General features: G+C 43.7%; 1 protein-coding gene across 1 annotated transcript in view; it reads left to right on the top strand.

Annotated features, from left to right (window-relative positions):
- Positions 1-669: 669 nt before the first annotated feature.
- Positions 670-20087, top strand: part of LOC115113286 (multimerin-2-like) — a 31044-nt gene continuing 11626 nt past the window's right edge. The window contains exons 1-2 of the mRNA XM_029640796.2: positions 670-1103; positions 13071-13193. Of these exons, the coding sequence (XP_029496656.2) occupies positions 736-1103; positions 13071-13193 (491 nt within the window). The 5' untranslated portion in view covers positions 670-735. The remainder of the gene's footprint in view (positions 1104-13070; positions 13194-20087) is intronic.

Genomic DNA, 20087 nt, shown 5'->3' with positions numbered 1-20087 from the left:
GGAATTTATTGAAAGTTCCCGGAATGTTGCAACCCTAGTCATAACATCATTCATCTTCCCACTATCTATTTAAAAACGGATTACTCATATGGGTCAGTGTGGGGGTCTGTGTGTGATTCTGATGCATAGAGACAGAGATAACTAGAGGGAAAAGTCTCTCCTATGCAGATCCATTTGACTGATTCCCTCTATCCTCTGGTCAACAACCCTTTACACCCCTTTAAAAGCCATCCAATCTCCCGCTCTCTCTCCACCCTAACATCCCTTTCCTGCACTCCGCCAGTCAGAGGAAGAGAGACAGAGGTGAGGTGATAAGAACATAAGAAATGGGCCGCTTCCTCACCGGCCCGGCTGGAGTATGTGTGTGTATGTGCGCGTGAGTGTGTGTGGTGAAGGTGGTGGAGGGGGTGGGGGGGGGGGGGTCCTAACGGCATCTCCAGCCTGCGGGCCTGAGGGAGGGAGGGGATGGGTCGGTAGGAGGCTCATTTCCGAGGATTGTTAGAGGGCTTTGAAAAGGGCTTTGGGTGGCTGGGGTGTGAGTGCATGTGTGTGTGAGTGAGGGGAACAGTGGGAGGGGACTCATAGCCTGAGGAGGAGGAGGGTGACTTTTGAACATGGGGGCGGGGTATTTCCAAAACGTAACTCTTTAAAAACAAATAGCAGTCCCGAAGAGGTCTCAGACACTTTTGGCAGCTAGCTAGTGTGGATAGATCAGGACCAGGCAGCGTAGCAGATATGACAACTGTGGGGGAACTGATGCTGCTGGTGCTGGGGCTGTTGGTGACAGCTCATTGTGAGGTCAGGGCCAGAGATCCAGAGGTGGAGGAAGAGGACCCAGGCCTGCCTCTGGAGAAAGAAGGCTTGGGTACCCAGGGGATGGGGGTAGGAGTCCATCCTGAAACTGGGGGGATTGACATTCCCCACCTCAGGACAGGACCCCGTGGCCACGAACCTGATGTGCCTGGATCTGCCCACCACCCTCTGGGGCATGGGCCACATGGACAACCCCATCAGGTTGGTCCTGGAAAAAAAAACCTGGGTCTGCTGCCCGAGGAGAGTGCTCCCCCACCAGGAGAGGGAGGGAGCTACCCAGCCCGCACTGGGTAAGTGTTTATTCACAGTAGCTAGCCACCTCTCAGCTGACAGACAGCCTGTGCAGACACGTATTTATAGGAGAAGGAAAACACAGGAACAACCACCTGTGGATTGACAAACACACACATGCACTTCGCAACATGCACATCAAACAGAATATTAAATGTTTGGTCTACCAGCATGTGTGTAATAACAGCTACCACCATAGCTGTGGGAAGCAGGGGTGCTGAGGGTGCTGCAGCAACCCCTGAAAAAAAGGGGAAAAAAATGTATGTTTTTCTTCACAAAAGTGGGCAACAACAACAAAAAATCCCAGCACCCCCAAACATCTTCCCGGCGGCTATGGCTACTGCCCACGTTAAGAACGTGGAGCAGCTCACATATACAGTTGAAGTCTGAAGTTTACATACAACTAGCTAAATACATTTAAAATCAGTTTTTCACAATTCCTGTCATTTAAACCTAGTAAAAAAATACCTGTCTTAGGTCAGTTAAGATCACCACTTTATTTTAAGAAGGTGAAATGTCAGTATAATATAAGGCAGCGCCTGCTGCCTTCCTTATACTATAGTATAGTATAATATATCATGCTTTTTCAGTTCTGCCCACATATTTTCTCTAGGATTGAGGTCAGGGCTTTGTGATGGCCACTCAAATACCTTGACTTTGTTGTCCTTAAGCCTTTTTGCCACAACTTTGGAAGCATGCTTGGGGTCATTGTCCATTTGGAAGACCCATTTGTGACCAACCTTTAACTTCCTGACTGATGTCTTGAGATGTTGCTTCAATATATCCACATAATTTTCCTGCCTCATGTCATCTATTTTGTGAAATGCATCAGTCCCTCCCGCAGCAAAACACCCCACAACATGATGCTGCCACCCCGTGCTTCACGGTTGGGATGGTGTTCTTCGGCTTGCAAACATCCCCCTTTATCCTCCAAACACAACAATGGTCATTATGGCCAAACAGTTCTATTTTTGTTTCATCAGACCAGAGGACATTTCTCCAGAAAGTACGATCTTTGTCCCTATGTGCAGTTGCAAACCGTTTTATGGCTTTTTTATGGCGGTTTTGGAGCAGTGGCTTCTTCCTTGCTGAGTGGCCTTTCAGGTTATGTTGATATAAGACTCGTTTTACTCTGGATATAGATACTTTTGTACCCGTTTTCTCCAGCATCTTCACAAGGTCCTTTGCTGTTGTTCTGGAATTGATATGCACCAAAGTACGTTCATCTCTAGGAGACAGAATAAGTCTCCTTCCTGAGCGGTATGATGGCTGCATGGTCCCATGGTGTTTATACTTGCGTACTATTGTTTGTACAGATGAACGTGGTACCTTCAGGCGTTTGAAAATTGCTCCCAAGGATGAACCAGACTAGTGGAGGTCCACATTTGTTTTCTGAGGTCTTTGCTCTTTTATTTAGATTTTCCCATGATGTCAAGCAAAGAGGCACTGAGTTTGAAGGTAGGCCTTGAAATACATCCACAGATACACCTCCAATGGACTCAAATTATGTCAATTAGCCTATCATTAGCTTCTAAAGTCATGACATCATTTTCTGGATTTTTCCAAGCTGTTTAAAGGCACCGTCAACTTAGTGTATGTAAACTTCTGACCCACTGGAATTGTGATACAGTGAATAAGTGAAATAATCTGTCTGTAAACATTTGTTGGAAAAATTACTTGTGTCATTACTTGTGTCATACACTTGTGTCATTGTACTAACCAACTTGTCAATACCAGAGGTGGGACCAAGTCATTGTTTTACAAGTCACAAGTAAGTCTCAAGTCTTAGCACTCAAGTCCCAAGTCAAGTTACAAGTCAAGACAGGCAAGTCCAAGTCAAGTCTCAAGTCAAGATTGTCAAGTATCAAGTCCTAAACTTTGAGTTTTGAGTCCTAAACAAGTCATAATGTGCTCTTTACCAAATGTAATACCATTTCATATCTTTAACAAGAGTAATAGTATATTACATTTACGCAAATCATGAATGCTTTTAAAAATATCTATATATTTATTACTTTCCAAATAAACGTTATATTTCCATGGAAATACATGGGTAGCTATGAGAAAGACACCCTCCCCAATAGTGATCGACTATCGAGGATCGCTATGGGGAGCAATTCGGAAATGTTGGCTTGTACACAATCGCCCAACACACACACACACACTGTGTGGTTATAGTAGGCTAATGTATGTCAATGGTATTAGGAACAGCAGTAACATCAGCCAGGATTTAGGCTACCAACTGCCTAGCCAGTTGTAGCTCAATCTTGGGTGCAATGATCACCTTCCCGCACTGACTGATTGTGTGGAGGCTCATTGATTTAACGTTACGTTAACCTACATGCTACACTAGTAAAGTAATAACATATATAGCTGTCGACTATATTAGCCACAACTTACCGTTCTTTGTGCAGCTTCAAATGTCAAACAAAGTTGGATATTTTGCGCCTCCGTCTGTAATTTTCGTCCCGCATGTTTTGCAAGTTGCAATCCGTTTTTTATTGATACAGAGGTGTCTTTATATCCGAAAATAATAATTTTGGGTATCATCTTTCCAAGGGCTCCATCTGAATTCACCCGCCAACGTTCCTCTGCACTGCCACACACAACATTTTCTCAGCTGGCACAATTTTATTGGCTGCTGTCCGATTCTAACTGTAATCCGTTAAATGAAGAGTTGATGGGATGCACACTTTTTTAATAGCATCATTTTTAATATTTGGGCTTGGGGAGGGGAGGGTATCAGGTCCAAGTCAAGTCACGAGTCATTGGTGTTAAAGTCAAAGTCCAGTTGCAAGTCATCATATTTGTGACTCGAGTCTGACTCGAGTCCAAGTCATGTGACTCGAGTGTACACCTCTGGACAAAACTATAGTTTGTTAACAAGAAATTTGTGGAGTGGTTGAAAAACTACGTTTTAATGACTCCAACCCCAAGTGTATGTAAACGTCAGACTTCAACTTTATATGCAGTGCCCCAGAAATATGTAGTTTTTTTGGGGGGATCTTATCTCATCGCTACAATCAGCATGAAGCTTGAGCTGATGGGGTGAACTAAACCAAGGTAAAGTCTTTTAGTAAACTTTCACATGTGCCCTCCTCAGCAGAACTGCTGGGATTTCACTGCCTTGGTTTGGCTGGGCTTCTTGTTAATGTGCTCTCTCTAGTCCCACCTCACCAAAGTTTCAAAAGTAGGCACATGGTTTTCCTTACCCGAGCTTAATCAATCGCAATTCATCTTAATTGCATAGAAAGCCATAAGAGAGCAAGAGGTTTCCTGCAGTTTGTGCTCAGAGCCCAGGCTGCCGGCAGAACCTGATCTTTGCTCCAGAGCTGAGTTACTGGACATTTCATTATTCTAACCTGGATACATACATTACACCCTAAATTGCAGCGCAGCTAGCCTGATCCGCTGATAATGTGCTCCCTGAGGAGCTAGCTCAAACAGCTAGCGATTATCCCTCCTTAAGAACAGCCATTTAAATGTTTACTTAACGACATCGTTCAAAGAAGACCTTTTTCTTATGTGTCACCATCATTACTGTAATGGAGTTCAGGTTTGGGCCGGCCAGCGTGTAGCCTGTGATATCTCTGAGGGCCAGGTTTGATTGGATCCTCTCGTGCTGGGGGAGGTCAGTGAGAGGTTCACCCTGTGTGTGAATAACTCTTACTCTGCAACAGAAGAAGTGAACTGTCTTTTGCAAACTCTCAACTCAACCAAGGTTCATGGTTCGACTGGATATGTGAGAGGTATGCATACAGTCCTTCCTCTTCAGTGTAAAAAGAATGAATCAATGTGCTTCGGCCTTGACGTCTGTAAACACATTGGTTGTTAACAAAAAGAAAATCGAGAAATGTCAATGACTGAATACCTCGGACATATGAAGAGCACTGACCGTGCAAAGGAAAAATTAAACTGTCGATAAACGTGCAGTCCAACAAAGATGTATTAACAGATGAACAGAGTGGATATGTGAGAGGTATTCAGACACTCAAGGATGACCAATACGGAAGGCTGTGAGGCCGAAACGTCTCTTCTTCTTCTAAACCGTTTTTTTTTTTACAAACTTCTATTTGTTCACCAAGTGTGTCTGAATACCTTTAGCATATGAATAACACTGATTTAAAGGTCAGATATCTCCATTTATTTTAGTGCTGAATGGTTTTCAGTTTAGTGTTATTGGCATGTTTTCATCCCCAGGGTGTAACAGCCCCTGTTGTTTTGGTGAGTGCTCAGGGTCTAGGCGATATATGTATATATATATATATATGTGTGTGTGTGTGCATGGGCGCGTATGTGTGTGTGTGTGCGTGCGTATAGGCGTGTATGTGTGTGTGTGTGTGTGCGTGCGTGCGTATGTGTGTGCTACAGTGCTAGGATAATTCCCTCCTGTGGTGTAGACAGTGCGCTTCACTGCTGAGTCCGAGGCGGTTTCATTCTGCACACTTCTGGGCCCCCAAAATGCATGTGTTAGAACCCAGGTGGTGGGCGAGGAATGTGGATATACGAGGGGCGTTGGGATGGATGGTTCACGGCTGACGTGAGGCATTGGGTCTTTGGTACGCATGGGGAGCTCTGAAAGGCCACAGACAGCGAGGGAGTGAACTTGTAGACCTGTGTGGACTCCTACAATCTAGCTAGCAAAACAGAACAGAACTATGCAGAAGCAAAGAGGAGCAGACCCAGACAACAGGCTAAACAACTCATTACACGAACCCATGAAAACAGGAAGTATGAGGGAGGGGTAGTTTACTGCTTAAGCTGTTTTCAACAATTCTGCTCAGATATTTAAATGCAACGCAGCTCATTCTAGTGTAGGATGTTACACCGGTGACGTCATCGCTAATGGCGAAGCTCCGTAGACATAATTAACAGTCGCTTAACGGCAATTATACTTTCCGCAAATGTCTTTCATCAAGCACTCTCATTAAAATCAACATAATAGTAAGAAAAGCTAAAGGAATGAAATCAAGACATGAAAGTGCAGCCCATGTCTAAAGCCTGGCCCTCCTGCTGGGGTCCATCGTGGGGCTCGGAAGTTGTACTGATGACCGTACTGATGACATGTACCAGCTTCAAGAGCGGAAACAAGGTCATTCCCGACCCATCACCAACGCAGCCAATGGCTGTGTGTCTGGAATGGATGTGTGGAAAAGCCTGCTTGTTGCTGCTATGCTCTCACGTCTCTCTAAAACATGTCCTAAAGGAATCAGCTTCGATTCCCAGTGTGCTCGGCCTCGCCGCTCAGCCACTGGCATTGGCACAAAGGCCTTTTGTGAACAGTCTGGTTTCAGAGTCCATGTCGACTCAATGGCTAACAGGACCCCCATACCCATCTGGTTATTTTCTCTTTTCGTTTCTGAATCAACATCATCTGCAGCAGTCAGGGTCCTCTGCAGAATTGAAACACTTTGAACACTCTCCGACACAATGTGGCTTTTCTTGAAAGCAAAAAATAATAATCATAATAATGGCCACTAGTGCAGCATAAAGGGGATATTGTTATCCAGGCCAGCTGTACTGTATAAGAAACAAGCAAAGGGGAGTCCTGGCTTTGAAACCCAGCCAAAATAACATTGTAGATCTACTGTTAATATTAGTTCTTCATTTATCTTGCGAAAGGAGTATCTGGTCTGGTGTTATTGGTACTATAAAACATCTATGAATTAGTTAAATGACATGACTCTTCAACAAGACTACAGAGCCTCTTAGCTTAGCTAGCCCTTTTTGGAAACCTCAGCTCCTCCAACCCAGAGGCCTAATCAACCACCCAGGACGCCATGATTAAACTGTGGGAGAGGATAGTGTCGCTGTGGGAACACAGTCCTAGTATCATATCACCATAATAGAGAAACTCACCACCAAAGCTGTATGACAGAGCTGTATGAAGGTTTGTCCAGTGGATTTGCAGTGTGTGTGTGTGTGTGTGTGTGTGTGTGTCTGTGTGTCTGTGTGTGTCTGTGGGTATACTGTGTGGTGGAGTGTTTCAGGATGGAGTAGGTTAGCGCTGCGTGAGAGCGTCAGATGCTTCCTTCCTGGTCGGAGCCAAAGAGGGGTGATGTTCTGGGAGTTGTAGGCCTACAGGAGGTATGACCACGGCTATTGTGCTCTCCCAGAGATGGCCCTTCATGATTTCACAGCAGACCAGGAGGAAGCGACACCGGGCAGCTCTGACTCAGATCTGCCAAGCTAGTAGCACAGTGGTGGGGTTGAGCATGGAAGGGACAGATATTGGACATTGACAAATTGAAATTCACATTGACACATTTGAATTTCCAATGAAAAAGTTCAACTTTGCAAGCAGTCGGTGGGAACCCTAATTCCTAGACTGTGAAAGCACATTGCCATTGGCTGGTAAGAATCTAGTACCCGCCTTCTTCTCAGCCAAACTTCTACAGATGCACAATCGAGAGCATCCTGGCGGGCTGTATCACCGCCTGGTACGGCAACTGCTCCGCCCTCAACCGTAAGGCTCTCCAGAGGGTAGTGAGGTCTGCACAACGCATCACCGGGGGCAAACTACCTGCCCTCCAGGACACCTACACCACCCGATGTTACAGGAAGGCCAAAAAGATCATCAAGGACATCAACCACCCGAACCACTGCCTGTTCACCCCGCTATCATCCAGAAGGCAAGGTCAGTACAGGTGCATCAAAGCTGGGACCGAGAGACTGAAAAACAGCTTCTATCTCAAGGCCATCAGACTGTTAAACAGCCACCACTAACATTGAGTGGCTGCTGCCAACACACTGTCATTGACACTGACCCAACTCCAGCCACTTTAATAATGGGAATTGATGGGAAATGATGTAAATATATCACTAGCCACTTTAAACAATGCTACCTTAGATAATGTTACTTACCCTACATTATTCATCTCATATGCATACGTATATACTGTACTCTACATCATCGACTGCATCCTTATGTAATACATGTATCACTAGCCACTTTAACTATGCCACTTTGTTTACTTTGTCTACATACTCATCTCATATGTATATACTGTACTCGATACCATCTACTGTATGCTGCTCTGTACCATCACTCATTCATATATCCTTATGTACATATTCTTTATCCCCTTACACTGTGTATAAGACAGTAGTTTTGGAATTGTTAGTTAGATTACTTGTTGGTTATCACTGCATTGTCGGAACTAGAAGCACAAGCATTTCGCTACACTCGCATTAACATCTGCTAACCATGTGTATGTGACAAATACATTTTTATTTGATTTTGATTCGATTTGATTTGATTTGAAAGGGAGTGCACATTTACCTTGGGAGGGCAGAAAGGGCAGACCTCAATGTTCTCACATTGTAAAAGTTTAATATTATTGTTCTACTGTGAAATATCAAAGACGGGATCAAGCGCAGAACACTGTTTGTGACACACTAGAGGCCAAAACAAACTTAAAGTATCAGTGACCCTCTAGTCAATTCACCAGGCATTCCACTCTCAGAGTTTCCATTCAGTCCTGTTGAACGAGGATATTGCTCAAAATGTCCTTTGTTTTTGTATGGGAAGGGACACAGTCTTTCCTTGTGTTTGCTTTCTTATTTGAATGGCAATCGTCATGTACTGAAAACTTGTTAGACGAGCTTGTTTGCTGTGGCACTGTTTAGTCTGTGTAAGGGTGAACACCGTCGTAGAGCTGGAGGCTGGTAGGGGGTTCAGGAGACCTTGTTCTCTCAGTTTATGAAATATAAACTTAGTACTGGGTTGTGACACCCCTCCTCCCCACTCTTTATCCAGCAGGAGTTCCCCTCCTAAAGGGGGTTGTAGCTTACTGGGCCAAGAGAAAGACAGTCTTGGATCAGAGTGAGAAAAGGTGAAACATCTTGTAAACGCCAACTGTCTCGTTTCTACACATTCTCTGTCCCTGCAGTGTAAAGTAAGTCTCAAAACAAACCGCAGTGGTATGTGTGTCTGTACAGTACATGAAGGACTTCGGCAACACTCCAATGTCAGGGCCACAACGATGCAGCCACTTGCTTGTTGCCTTGGAAACAGATGAAGTATTTTGGTTTAATCCTCTCCTCTCCACTCCTCTGCAGCTGCACCCCTGGGACATCAAGGCTCTTTGTTTGGTCTGGCCTGGGCGCAGAAGTGGTGGATTAGAGAGCCAATGACATAGACATGTTGAGAATTCCAATACAAGGTTAGGCTGAGAATGGCACACATACTGTACATACATACGACTTAAGGTTCCTCTTAAGCTTGAATGGGTGAGCCAGGTCAGATAAAGATGGTCCTTTTTCGGGAAACTCCTACTCAAGCACGCAGGGTTACTTCATTCAGCCTCCATACAATGCTACACACCACAGTGGAAGGGAGCGGTTTGGCAATCACTTTGACCCGCCTCACTGGTTCAGCGAGGTAAGCCAGAAAAAACACCAAACACCAGATCTGACATGTCACACTCTACCACGTCAGTTTGAGGGGCCCCAGGCCGACCTGTTCGCCTGGTGTTTAGTAAACTCTGTCTCCTGGTTGATGGGACAGAGGGGCGTGAGGTTTGTCTCAAACAGACTGGTCGAGACAGGGCCACCCAGGAGCAGTGAAATTCATCCCCCCTCTGCACCTGTCTCACCGGGTGTCAGGGGCGAGATGACCCCTGCAGTGTTGTAGACTGACCCCTGGCTATCCTATACCTTCTCTAATGGGTTGCTTGGACAGTCTGGGTCTGAAGCAGGTTAGCAAAGCTCAGTGCAGGTTTGTGCTGGTAAGGGAGGGTCAGAAGGGGAGAGCCGCTGTAGCAAATGAAGGTCAATGGGGGCCAAATGGAATAAGAAGGCATAATTCACCAGAAATGGAGATGAATGAATACCTGTGGAATTCGTTGAAATCAAATCTGCTGGTAAATTAAAGTGACTACAATTTCCCTGATTAGATATATGCAGACAGCAGTGTGAAGGTCCTGACAAGAAAGACAGCCCATAGATGATGTCTTGGCCCAGTCAGTAGTTGCTATGTGCTGAGAAGGCCGAGTTGGAAGCAGGGGATGGTTCTTTCAGCACTACCCTGGAGAGAAGCCAGGCGGGTGACTCACCGTGCCAGGCCTGGGCACTGAAGCTGGCAGTAAAAGACCCATTATATAGTAATGAAGGGTAGATAGGGGCCAGGAGGGAGACTGTCAAACATAAAAAGCTATTCTAAAATAGAAAAGGGTTAAAAACGTCATAAGAAATGTCGGCCACCGAAACAATACGTTCTTCAAGAGTCCGACAACACCCAAATAACGTTGCAAAGACACCCACATAACGTTGCAACGACACCCAAATAAGGTTGGATGAAAAGGCAGATGCTGCTGAAATAGATTTTTATTTTTGGCACTGTTAAAAATAAATCAAAATGACTGTTAGATGATGGGAAGTCCAGTGGTCAGTGCCGGATGCTATGTTTGTAGCCTTGACCTGTAGAGACAGGAAGGAAAACCACAGAATTGCAAACAAGCAAACTGTGAGACAGCAGCAGTAGTAGCCGCAGTCGTTGAGGAAGAGAGCGCTGTAAGCCCAGGAGGAAGATAGACCTTCACCCCAGAAACCTACAATAGTATAGAATAACAACTTTACTGTCCATCCAGGATGGAAGTTCTTCTTTGGCATCACCTTACATTTAAAGAGTGACATACACATACAATCTCACATCACACATGTAAAACAGTCAGTTCAGCATACTGCATACACGTAAAACAGTCAGTTCAGCATACTGCATACACGTAAAACAGTCAGTTCAGCATACTGCATACACGTAAAACAGTCAGTTCAGCATACTGCATATACGTAAAACAGTCAGTTCAGCATACTGCATACACGTAAAACAGTCAGTTCAGCATACTGCATACACGTAAAACAGTCAGTTCAGCATACTGCATACACGTAAAACAGTCAGTTCAGCATACTGCATACACGTAAAACAGTCAGTTCAGCATACCGCATACACGTAAAACAGTCAGTTCAGCATACTGCATACACGTAAAACAGTCAGTTCAGCATACTGCATACACGTAAAACAGGACATGGATACATTCACTCACAACTGACAGCTGCCCCAACTGCACTGTTAAAATAGATCGACACGTACATATATAGCGATACAATTGACATTGCATTTATTAGTCCATCGTCTTGGCCATGGGCATGCTAAAGCGCCAGCCAGAGGGAAGCCTTTTGAACTGAGGGTGTAGAAGGTGGGAGGAGGTCGCCAACGATGCCAAAAGGGTGCAAAGCTGTCATCAAGGCAAAGGGTGACTACTTTGAAGAATCTCAAGTATAAAATATATTTTGATTTGTTTAACGCTTTTTTGGTTACTACATGATTCCATATGTGTTCTCATCGTTTTGATGTCTTCACAATTATTCTACAATGTATAAAATAGTACAAATAAAGAAAAACCCTAGAATGAGTAGGTGTGTCCAAACTTTTGACTGGTACAGTACCAGAATAATGGTAAACTGTCCAATCTCACATGGTAGATAGAATGGCTTGAATGATATGAGCATCTCATAGTCTCTGGTGAACACTTGTTCAATCACAATACACTGTGTGGCCCAAGTATTAACTACAAAGATACACAGCTGCCAGCTATTGATTTATGTGATGTTGTTTTGTCTCGATCTGCTCTGATTGCTGTGTATCCATCAATGTTCACATCAATATTGTCCTGCTTGAGCCACGTTTCTGCAAAGCAGATTGCTTGCTTTTCCCAAAGTCGTCTTCAAATTTAACCTTGGCCACTAACTCATCCAGTTTATTATTCAGTGACCGCACATTTGACATGGTGATCACTGGGAGCGGGTGACGGCTTCCCCACATTTGACATGGTGATCACTGGGAGCGGGTGACGGGTGACGGCTTCACCACATTTGACATGGTGATCACTGGGAGCGGGTGACGGCTTCCCCACATTTGACATGGTGATCACTGGGAGCGGGTGACGGCTTCCCCACATTTGGCATGGTGATCACTGGGAGCGGGTGACGGCTTCCCCACATTTGACATGGTGATCACTGGGAGCGGGTGACGGCTTCCCCACATTTGACATGGTGATCACTGGGAGCGGGTGACGGCTTCCCCACATTTGACATGGTGATCACTGGGAGCGGGTGACGGGTGACGGCTTCCCCACATTTGACATGGTGATCACTGGGAGCGGGTGACGGCTTCCCCAGATTTGGCATGGTGATCACTGGGAGCGGGTGACGGCTTCCCCACATTTGGCATGGTGATCACTGGGAGCGGGTGACGGCTTCCCCACATTTGACATGGTGATCACTGGGAGCGGGTGACGGCTTCCCCACATTTGACATGGTGATCACTGGGAGCGGGTGACGGCTTCCCCACATTTGACATGGTGATCACTGGGAGCGGGTGACGGCTTCCCCACATTTGACATGGTGATCACTGGGAGCGGGTGACGGCTTCCCCACATTTGACATGGTGATCACTGGGAGCGGGTGACGGCTTCCCCACATTTGACATGGTGATCACTGGTAGCGGGTGACGGCTTCCCCGCCTCCGTAGTCTGTTCCTGACACCACCGCTTGAGTCTCGCTTCTTCTTAGTTTCCGTTTTTGACTTTGTAGAACAACAATCAGGTAAGGCAAGGGTGTTTTCGAGGGTGCGAGCTTTTTGGAAAGAGAGCAGATTCTCACGAGTGTATAGTTAGGTCATCTCTGTCATTGTAAAGCTTTTTTTAATATTACAGCAATCAGGATGAACAGGGTCACCCATGCCATGTACAATCCACTTTCAAACTTGCGACGCACTTGGGACTTAACAAAACAAAATAGAGCGATATAAGTATAAACAAACGAACAGGGTCTGGCAGCAGCGCCGTGCCCCTAGAGGACGTAATATCTCTCCATAGATTAATCTCAACGGTCTCCCAGTTTCCGGTGTCATTACACACAGAGATTGCACAGTATCAAAGGAATGGCGCTGTCTCTCTCTCTTTCAGGAACTGGTGTGCATTCGTGCACCGCCGCATTGTCACCACGGCCGTCTCCTGTGGCACGGAGGAATACACCATCAAGTCTCAGAGCCCCTGTCCCAACGGCACACCTGACTGCCAGCTTGTCATGTGAGTTCATCCCAATGTGCATTCAAACGTCAACTCAAACCACATACTAACAGTACAATGCATTATATTATAGATTGCATGATGCACACTCAGATTCTCCAATCTCCCACACACATCTTGTGTATTTTTGTATGTTTTATTTCAACTTTATTTCGTCAAGGAGTCAATACTGAGAGCAAGGCCTCTTTTACAGATGAGCCCTGACTGACAGAAAATCAAAATATCAATACAAAATACAAAACACGGTCATAACAAACACACACATTCATTCATCCGTAATAAGGTCCTCAATCAGCTTTCTGAATTGCAATAGAGGCACCAGAACATCACATTTAAGAACATTTTGAAACTTGTTCCACGTATAAGATACATGAAAACTAAAAGCTCATTTACCTACAGTGCATTCGGAAAGTATTCAGACCCCTTCCCTTTTTCCACATTTTGTTACAGCCTTATTCTAAAATTGATTAAATCATGTATTTTTCTCATCAATCAACAAACAATACCCCATAATGTCAAAGCGAAAACAGGTTTTTATACATTTTTGCGAATGTATAAAAAATAAAAACAGCAATACCATTGTTTACATAAGTATTCAGACTCAAAATTGAGCTCCGGTGCATCCCTCTCCATTCACAGCAAGCACATTAAGTCTGTGCCCTCAGGCCACTACTTTACTACCACATACTGTATCTACAACACTATGTGTGTATGTGTGTATGTATGTATGTGTGTATGTGTGTATGTATGTGTGTATGTGTGTATGTGTGTGTGTATGTGTGTATGTGTGTATGTGTGTATGTATGTGTGTATGTGTGTATGTATGTATGTATGTGTGTATGTGTGTATGTGTGTATGTGTGTGTGTATGTGTGTATGTATGTATGTATGTATGTATGTATGTATGTATGTATGTATGTATGTATGTATGTATGTATGTATGTATGTATGTATGTATGTATGTGTGTCTGTGTGCGTGTATGTATGTATGTATGTATGTATGTATGTATGTATGTATGTATGTATGTATGTATGTATGTGTGTATGTATGTATGTGTGTATGTATGTATGTATGTATGTATGTGTGTATGTGTGTATGTATGTGTGTATGTGTGTATGTGTGTGTGTGTGTGTGTGTGTGTGTGTGTCTCTTCATAGTCCCCGCTATTCCATAAGGTGTATTTTTATGTTTTAAAAATCTGATTTTACTGCATACATCAGTTATTTGATGTGGAATAGACTTCATGTAGTCATGGCTCTATGTAGTACTGTGCACCTCCCATAGTCTGTTCTGGACTTGGGGACTGTGAAGAGACCTTTGGTGACATGTCTTCTGGGGTTTGCATGGGTGTCCAAGCTGTGTGCCAGTAGTTCAAATAGACAGCTCAGTGCAATCAACATGTCAATACCTCTCACATGTTATGATGAAGTCAATCTCTCCTCCACTTTGAGCCAGGAGAAATTGCCATGCATATTATTAATGTTAGCTCTCTGTGTACATCCAAGGTCCAGCTATAATGCCCTGTTCTGAGCCAATTGCACATTTACAAAGTCCCTCTTTGTGGCACCTGACCACACGACTGAACAGTAGTCCAGGTGTGACAAAACTAGAGCCAATAGGACCTGCCCTGTTGATAATGCTGTTAAGAAGGCAGAGCAGCGCTTTATTACAGACAGACTTCTCCCCATTTTAGCTACTGTTGTATAAATAACGTATGTTTTAACCATGCCAGTTTACAATCCAGGGTTACTCCAAGCAGTTTAGTCACCTCAACTTGTTCAATGTCCACATTCTTTATTACAAGATTTAGCTGAGGTTTAGGGTTTAGTGAATGATTTGTCCCATATACAATGCTTTTAGTTTTAGAAATATGTAGGACTAACTAATTCCTTGCCACCCACTCTGAAACTAACTGCAGCTTTTTGTTAAGTGTTGCAGTCATTTCAGTCGCTAACGTGTATAGTGTTGAGTCAACCGCATACATAGACACTCTGGCTTTGCTTAATGCCAGTGGCATGTCGCTAGTAAAGATTGAAAAAAGTAAGGGGCCTAGACAGCTGCCCTGGGGAATTCCTGATTCTACCTGGATTTTGTTGGAGAGGCCTCCATTAAAGAACCCCATCTGTGGCCTGTTAGACAGGTAACTCTTTATCCACAATAGGGGGTGTAAAGCCAGAACACATACGTTTTTCCAGCAGAAGACGATGATCGATAATGTCAAAAGCTACATTGAAGTCTAACAAAACAGCCCCGCGGTATTTTTAGCGGCAGTCCTTTGTGTAAGTGCATGTTGAATGTCCTTCCCTTTAAGCACACTGAAAGGGTGTTTCAATTTGTTTAAAAATGGTTAAACACCATTTTCCCAAAACGTTTACTAAGGGTTGGTAACAGGCTGATTGGTTGGCTATTTGAACCAGTAAAGGGGGCTTTACTATTCTTGGGTAGCGGAATGACTTTTGCTTCCATCTAGGCCTGAGGGCACACACTTTCTAGTAGGTTTAAATTGAAGATATGGCCTCCCGAGTCCCTACGGTGAAGCATGGTGGTGGCAGTATCATGCTGTGGGGAGGTTTTTCAGTGGCAGGGACTGGGAGACTAGTCAGGATCGAGGGAAAGATGAACTGAGCAAAGTACAGAGAGATCCTTGATGAAAACCTGCTCTAGAGCACTCAGGACCTTAGACTGGGGCAAAGGTTCACCTTCCAACAAGACAATGACCCTAAGCACACAGCCAAGACAACGCAGGAGTGGCTTCGGGACAAGTCTCTGAATGTCCTTGAGTGGCCCAGCCAGAGCCCGGACTTGAACCCGATCGAAAATCCCTATGCAGCAACGCTCCCCATCCAACCTGCTAGAGCTTAGAGGATGCTTCAACAAAGTACGGAGCAAAAGGGTCTAAATACTTATGTAAATGTAAAATTTTATTTAAAAAATATTTGAAATGTGCAAAAATGTAACAGATTTTTGTCGTTGTATAAAAATGGATAATCAACGAGGGCTGTGGAAAATAGTGAAGGTCATCACCTTCCATAGGCCTATTTATTTGGCAAGACAGCTGTGCATGGCTGCATCTCACTGTCGAAGACTATATGATATGTTTTGGTTATTTGGCTCTCCATTCACCTTTTGTTTGTTGCGTTTGTCTACTGTTAATGTAACTAGCCTAAATATAGATTGCGTCATGACTTTATTGACCTGATATTTTGTGTACTTGGTACCACTGTTTTGTTCTGTTCACATTCATTTGTACGCATTCACAGTTATGTCGGTATTCAAAGCGTTTACTGCTATTCAGTACTTTTGGTAAGACAGCTGTGTGTACGGCTGCATTCACATAGGCTGTTTGTAATAGGTGAATTACCCCATCTATCTTGTAGCGTATACTCATTACCAAAACGACCTAGCTGTAGGGCGCTGTCCATTGTGCTGATACAGCGCAGCATAGATTGGTGTGAAATCTGTAGTCTACCTGTCACTTCAAAAGCACTCCATGATCTCAGAGTCTCACCATTTGAACTTTGTTTACTGTGATATAGCGTAATTATATAAGCAGAACTCAATACAATTCCAACGCAAGAACCCCCAAAAATTGTGCCCCCTCGTCAGTTTCAACTGCCCCTTAGTCACTTTATCCTGGCCCTGGGTTTACTCCTGCGAGTACTGCCCATCACCGGCAGGTAAAATTAAATCAAACGCTGTGTGTGGTGCACCTTGGAAGGGACCACTTACTAGGGAGAATAGGGGGGCTAACTATTTGCCTGGTCCAGTGAGTGTGCCCACTCCGCAAAATACCGCTGACAGATTAAAAAAATAAATAATAATAATCTCAGGGGGCACTTGCCCTTGTGCCTCCTATGGGCATGAAGCCTCTGACTGTAACTAACACATACCATATGAAAACCCTATTACTACCACTGACATTACCACTGCCGCAAGTACCATTACCACTACTACTATTATTTCACAACCATAAATATTTCAAGACTAGCACGCACACCACATTTACTTCAGTAAATGGTATTTTTCTAGTTTTATTTTGTTCTTTTATTAGGATCCCCGTTAGCTGTTGCTACTCTTCCTGGGGTCCACACAAAACATCAAATATGACACAATACAGAATATTAATAGGCAAGAACAGAGGTATGTACATGTAAAATAAGAATAAGGTCCTGTACGGACATAAAGCTATAAAAACACAGAGACCTATACTCTTGGCCTAGATTCAGTAGCATCATCATACATACAGTAAACTGCCAAAATAAAGGAAACGCCAACATAAAGTATCCTAATAGGGCGATGGGCCACCACGAGCCAGAATAACTTCAATGCGCCTTGGCGTAGATTCTACAACAATCTGGATCTTTATTGGAGGGATGCGACAACATGACAAGGTGAAAACTCTGTCAATCTAATCAAATCAAATCAAATCAATGTGCTCTTGAGCAAGGCACTTAACCCTAATTTGCTCCAGGGGCGGCATAGTGCTATGGCTGAACCATATAAAACAACACATTGTACTGCTGCTATCCGGTGTATGCGTCAATAAATTATATTTTGTATTTTTTCCTAAACAAATGCCATTATTTAGTGTTTTGTTGATGGTGTTGGAAAACGCTGTCTCAGGCGCCACTCAAGTGTCTCCAATAAGCGTTCAATTGGATTAAATTGGATATTGATCATATTCTGAACTCTATTAGAAAAGGGGACCGTCGTAAACAGCTAAACCAAAGGGACAGTTTTTGGATTTACAAACTACAGGCCACTAAATACCCTGGTTTAAATGGAGATATGGATTACTCACTTTTCCTGTAGGGTCGTGAGAGGTTCCTTTGCTGTCATCTAGTGGGCATATTGCTCTATTGCCCTCTGGTATGTTTAGACGGCTGTGGTCCATGTCTGATCTAGTGTACTATAAAATATATGGCTCTCCTATTCTTACCACTTTGCCTAGTCATATTCAAGGTTAGACCAACTTTTCTAGGGGTTATGATGCTTCTAGCCTTGATTTGCATGTTGATAATGTTTCACTTTTTAATGTGTAAAGTACTGCTTAATATGTGTTGTCCTTTTTAATGTGTAAAGTACTGCTTACTATGTGTTGTCCTTTTTAATGTGTAAAGTACTGCTTACTATGTGTTGTCCTTTTTAATGTGTAAAGTACTGCTTAATATGTGCTGTCCTTGTTAATGTGTAAAGTACTGCTTACTATGTGTTGTCCTTTTAACTCTAGAAGCATGTCCTCTTCAAATCAGGGCTAATTGTACAACGCTGTTCAAAAGAGGACATTGTATTATCATATCTTTGTACTCCCTGGTGAAAGCCATGCAGCGAAAACACGTCAGTTATTACCCTTTGTTTCTATTGAACATGCCATACAAATAAAGGCATTTTAATTAATTATATGAAGAGCGCCTTGGTCCTCTCTTCTTTCTGAAGAGTTCAATTGGATTGAGATCTGGTGACTGAGATGGTCACGGCACATGGTTTACATCATTTTCATGCTCATCAAACCATTCAGTGACCCCACCCTCGTGCCCTGTGGCTGTGGGCATTGTCATCCTATGGGGGCATAGCTATGGTAGCCAAAATAATGGCCTACCCAGCATTTTTATAGCATGATGGGATGTTAATTGCTTAATTAACTTAGGAACCACATCTATGTGGAAACACCTACCCTCATTTACTTAAGCGTTTCCATTATTTTGGCAGTTACCTTTGTGTCAGTTTACATATACATACACCTTATTTAGGTCAGATAGGAGAGAGGCATTGTGCAGTGAGTTGTTTTATTTGTTGATTTAAAAAAAACAACATTTAGCTGTTTGCTTGAGTAATTTGACGAGATGGAAGTGAGTTCCATGTAAACATGGCTCTGTATAACACTGCATTTCCTTAAATTAGTTTTTGGATTTGGGGACTACGAAGAGACCGCTGGTGTCATGTATGGTGGGGTTAAGCAGGTCTGTCCGTGCTGTATGTTATTTAATTATACAATGTGGGATCTTTAACACAGTCATTTTCCTCATATAAACAAGAAGTGATGCAGCACGTTTGTTCCTCTACATTGAGCCTCTTGTTGCATCTTGTTGATATCGACCTTCCGTTTACAGTGAAGCGCAAGATGTGGCTGCTCTGTTGTGGACCAGCAGCTGGTCTCCCGAGCTGCTTCTCTGCAGCTCCTGACCATATAACTGGGCCGTAGATGTGGTAGAACCAGAGCCTGCAGGACTTGTTTGCTCGAACGTGGTGTTAAAGATGCACCATCACAGATAGAGCCCTCCTCATCTTCACAAGAATAGAATCAAGATGCCTTGACCGTGATTCATTTACAGTGTACAGTAACACCAAGAAGTTTATTTGCCTCAATATTCATTAGCAGATTCAGCTGAGGTCTAGTAGTTAGGGGATGGTTTGTACCAAATACAATGCTTTCAGTCAGAATGTCAATCATACCGTCACATTCAGGGGTGTCTCAATTCTTTTCAAGGGACCTCCGATGGCGCACACTTTATGTGCCCTAGTAAAGACGCCATGTAACAGTAATAATATATATATATATATTTTTTTTAAGGTGGGTGGGGGGCATGAACACAACCAGTCATGATGTTTTCATCTTATTGTCAAACAAATCACTTCAAAAAGTAGGCTGCCTGTCCGTCCACTCAAAAAAAAACTAATCCAGCATCCAAACCGTGCGCTGGTGCCATTTGATGAATGGAGAAAGAGATCTGTTACAAAGCACCAAAAAGTGTTGACTTTTTCACTGACTGTCATTGGGTCTACACTCTTGTAGGCGGAATTAACGGATGTTTCTTGCTGACAAAATGACCTTTCTTGTAGAAATAAAAGTTGGGGTACCTGAAAAGGGGCTGAGATATGGGACCTTCCCATGAT

The sequence above is a fragment of the Oncorhynchus nerka genome, linkage group LG28 (assembly GCF_034236695.1).
Source record: "Oncorhynchus nerka isolate Pitt River linkage group LG28, Oner_Uvic_2.0, whole genome shotgun sequence".
Taxonomy (NCBI): Eukaryota; Metazoa; Chordata; class Actinopteri; order Salmoniformes; family Salmonidae; genus Oncorhynchus; species Oncorhynchus nerka.
The sequence above is the reverse complement of the archived record's forward strand: the minus strand, read 5'-3'. Positions and strand labels throughout refer to the sequence as shown.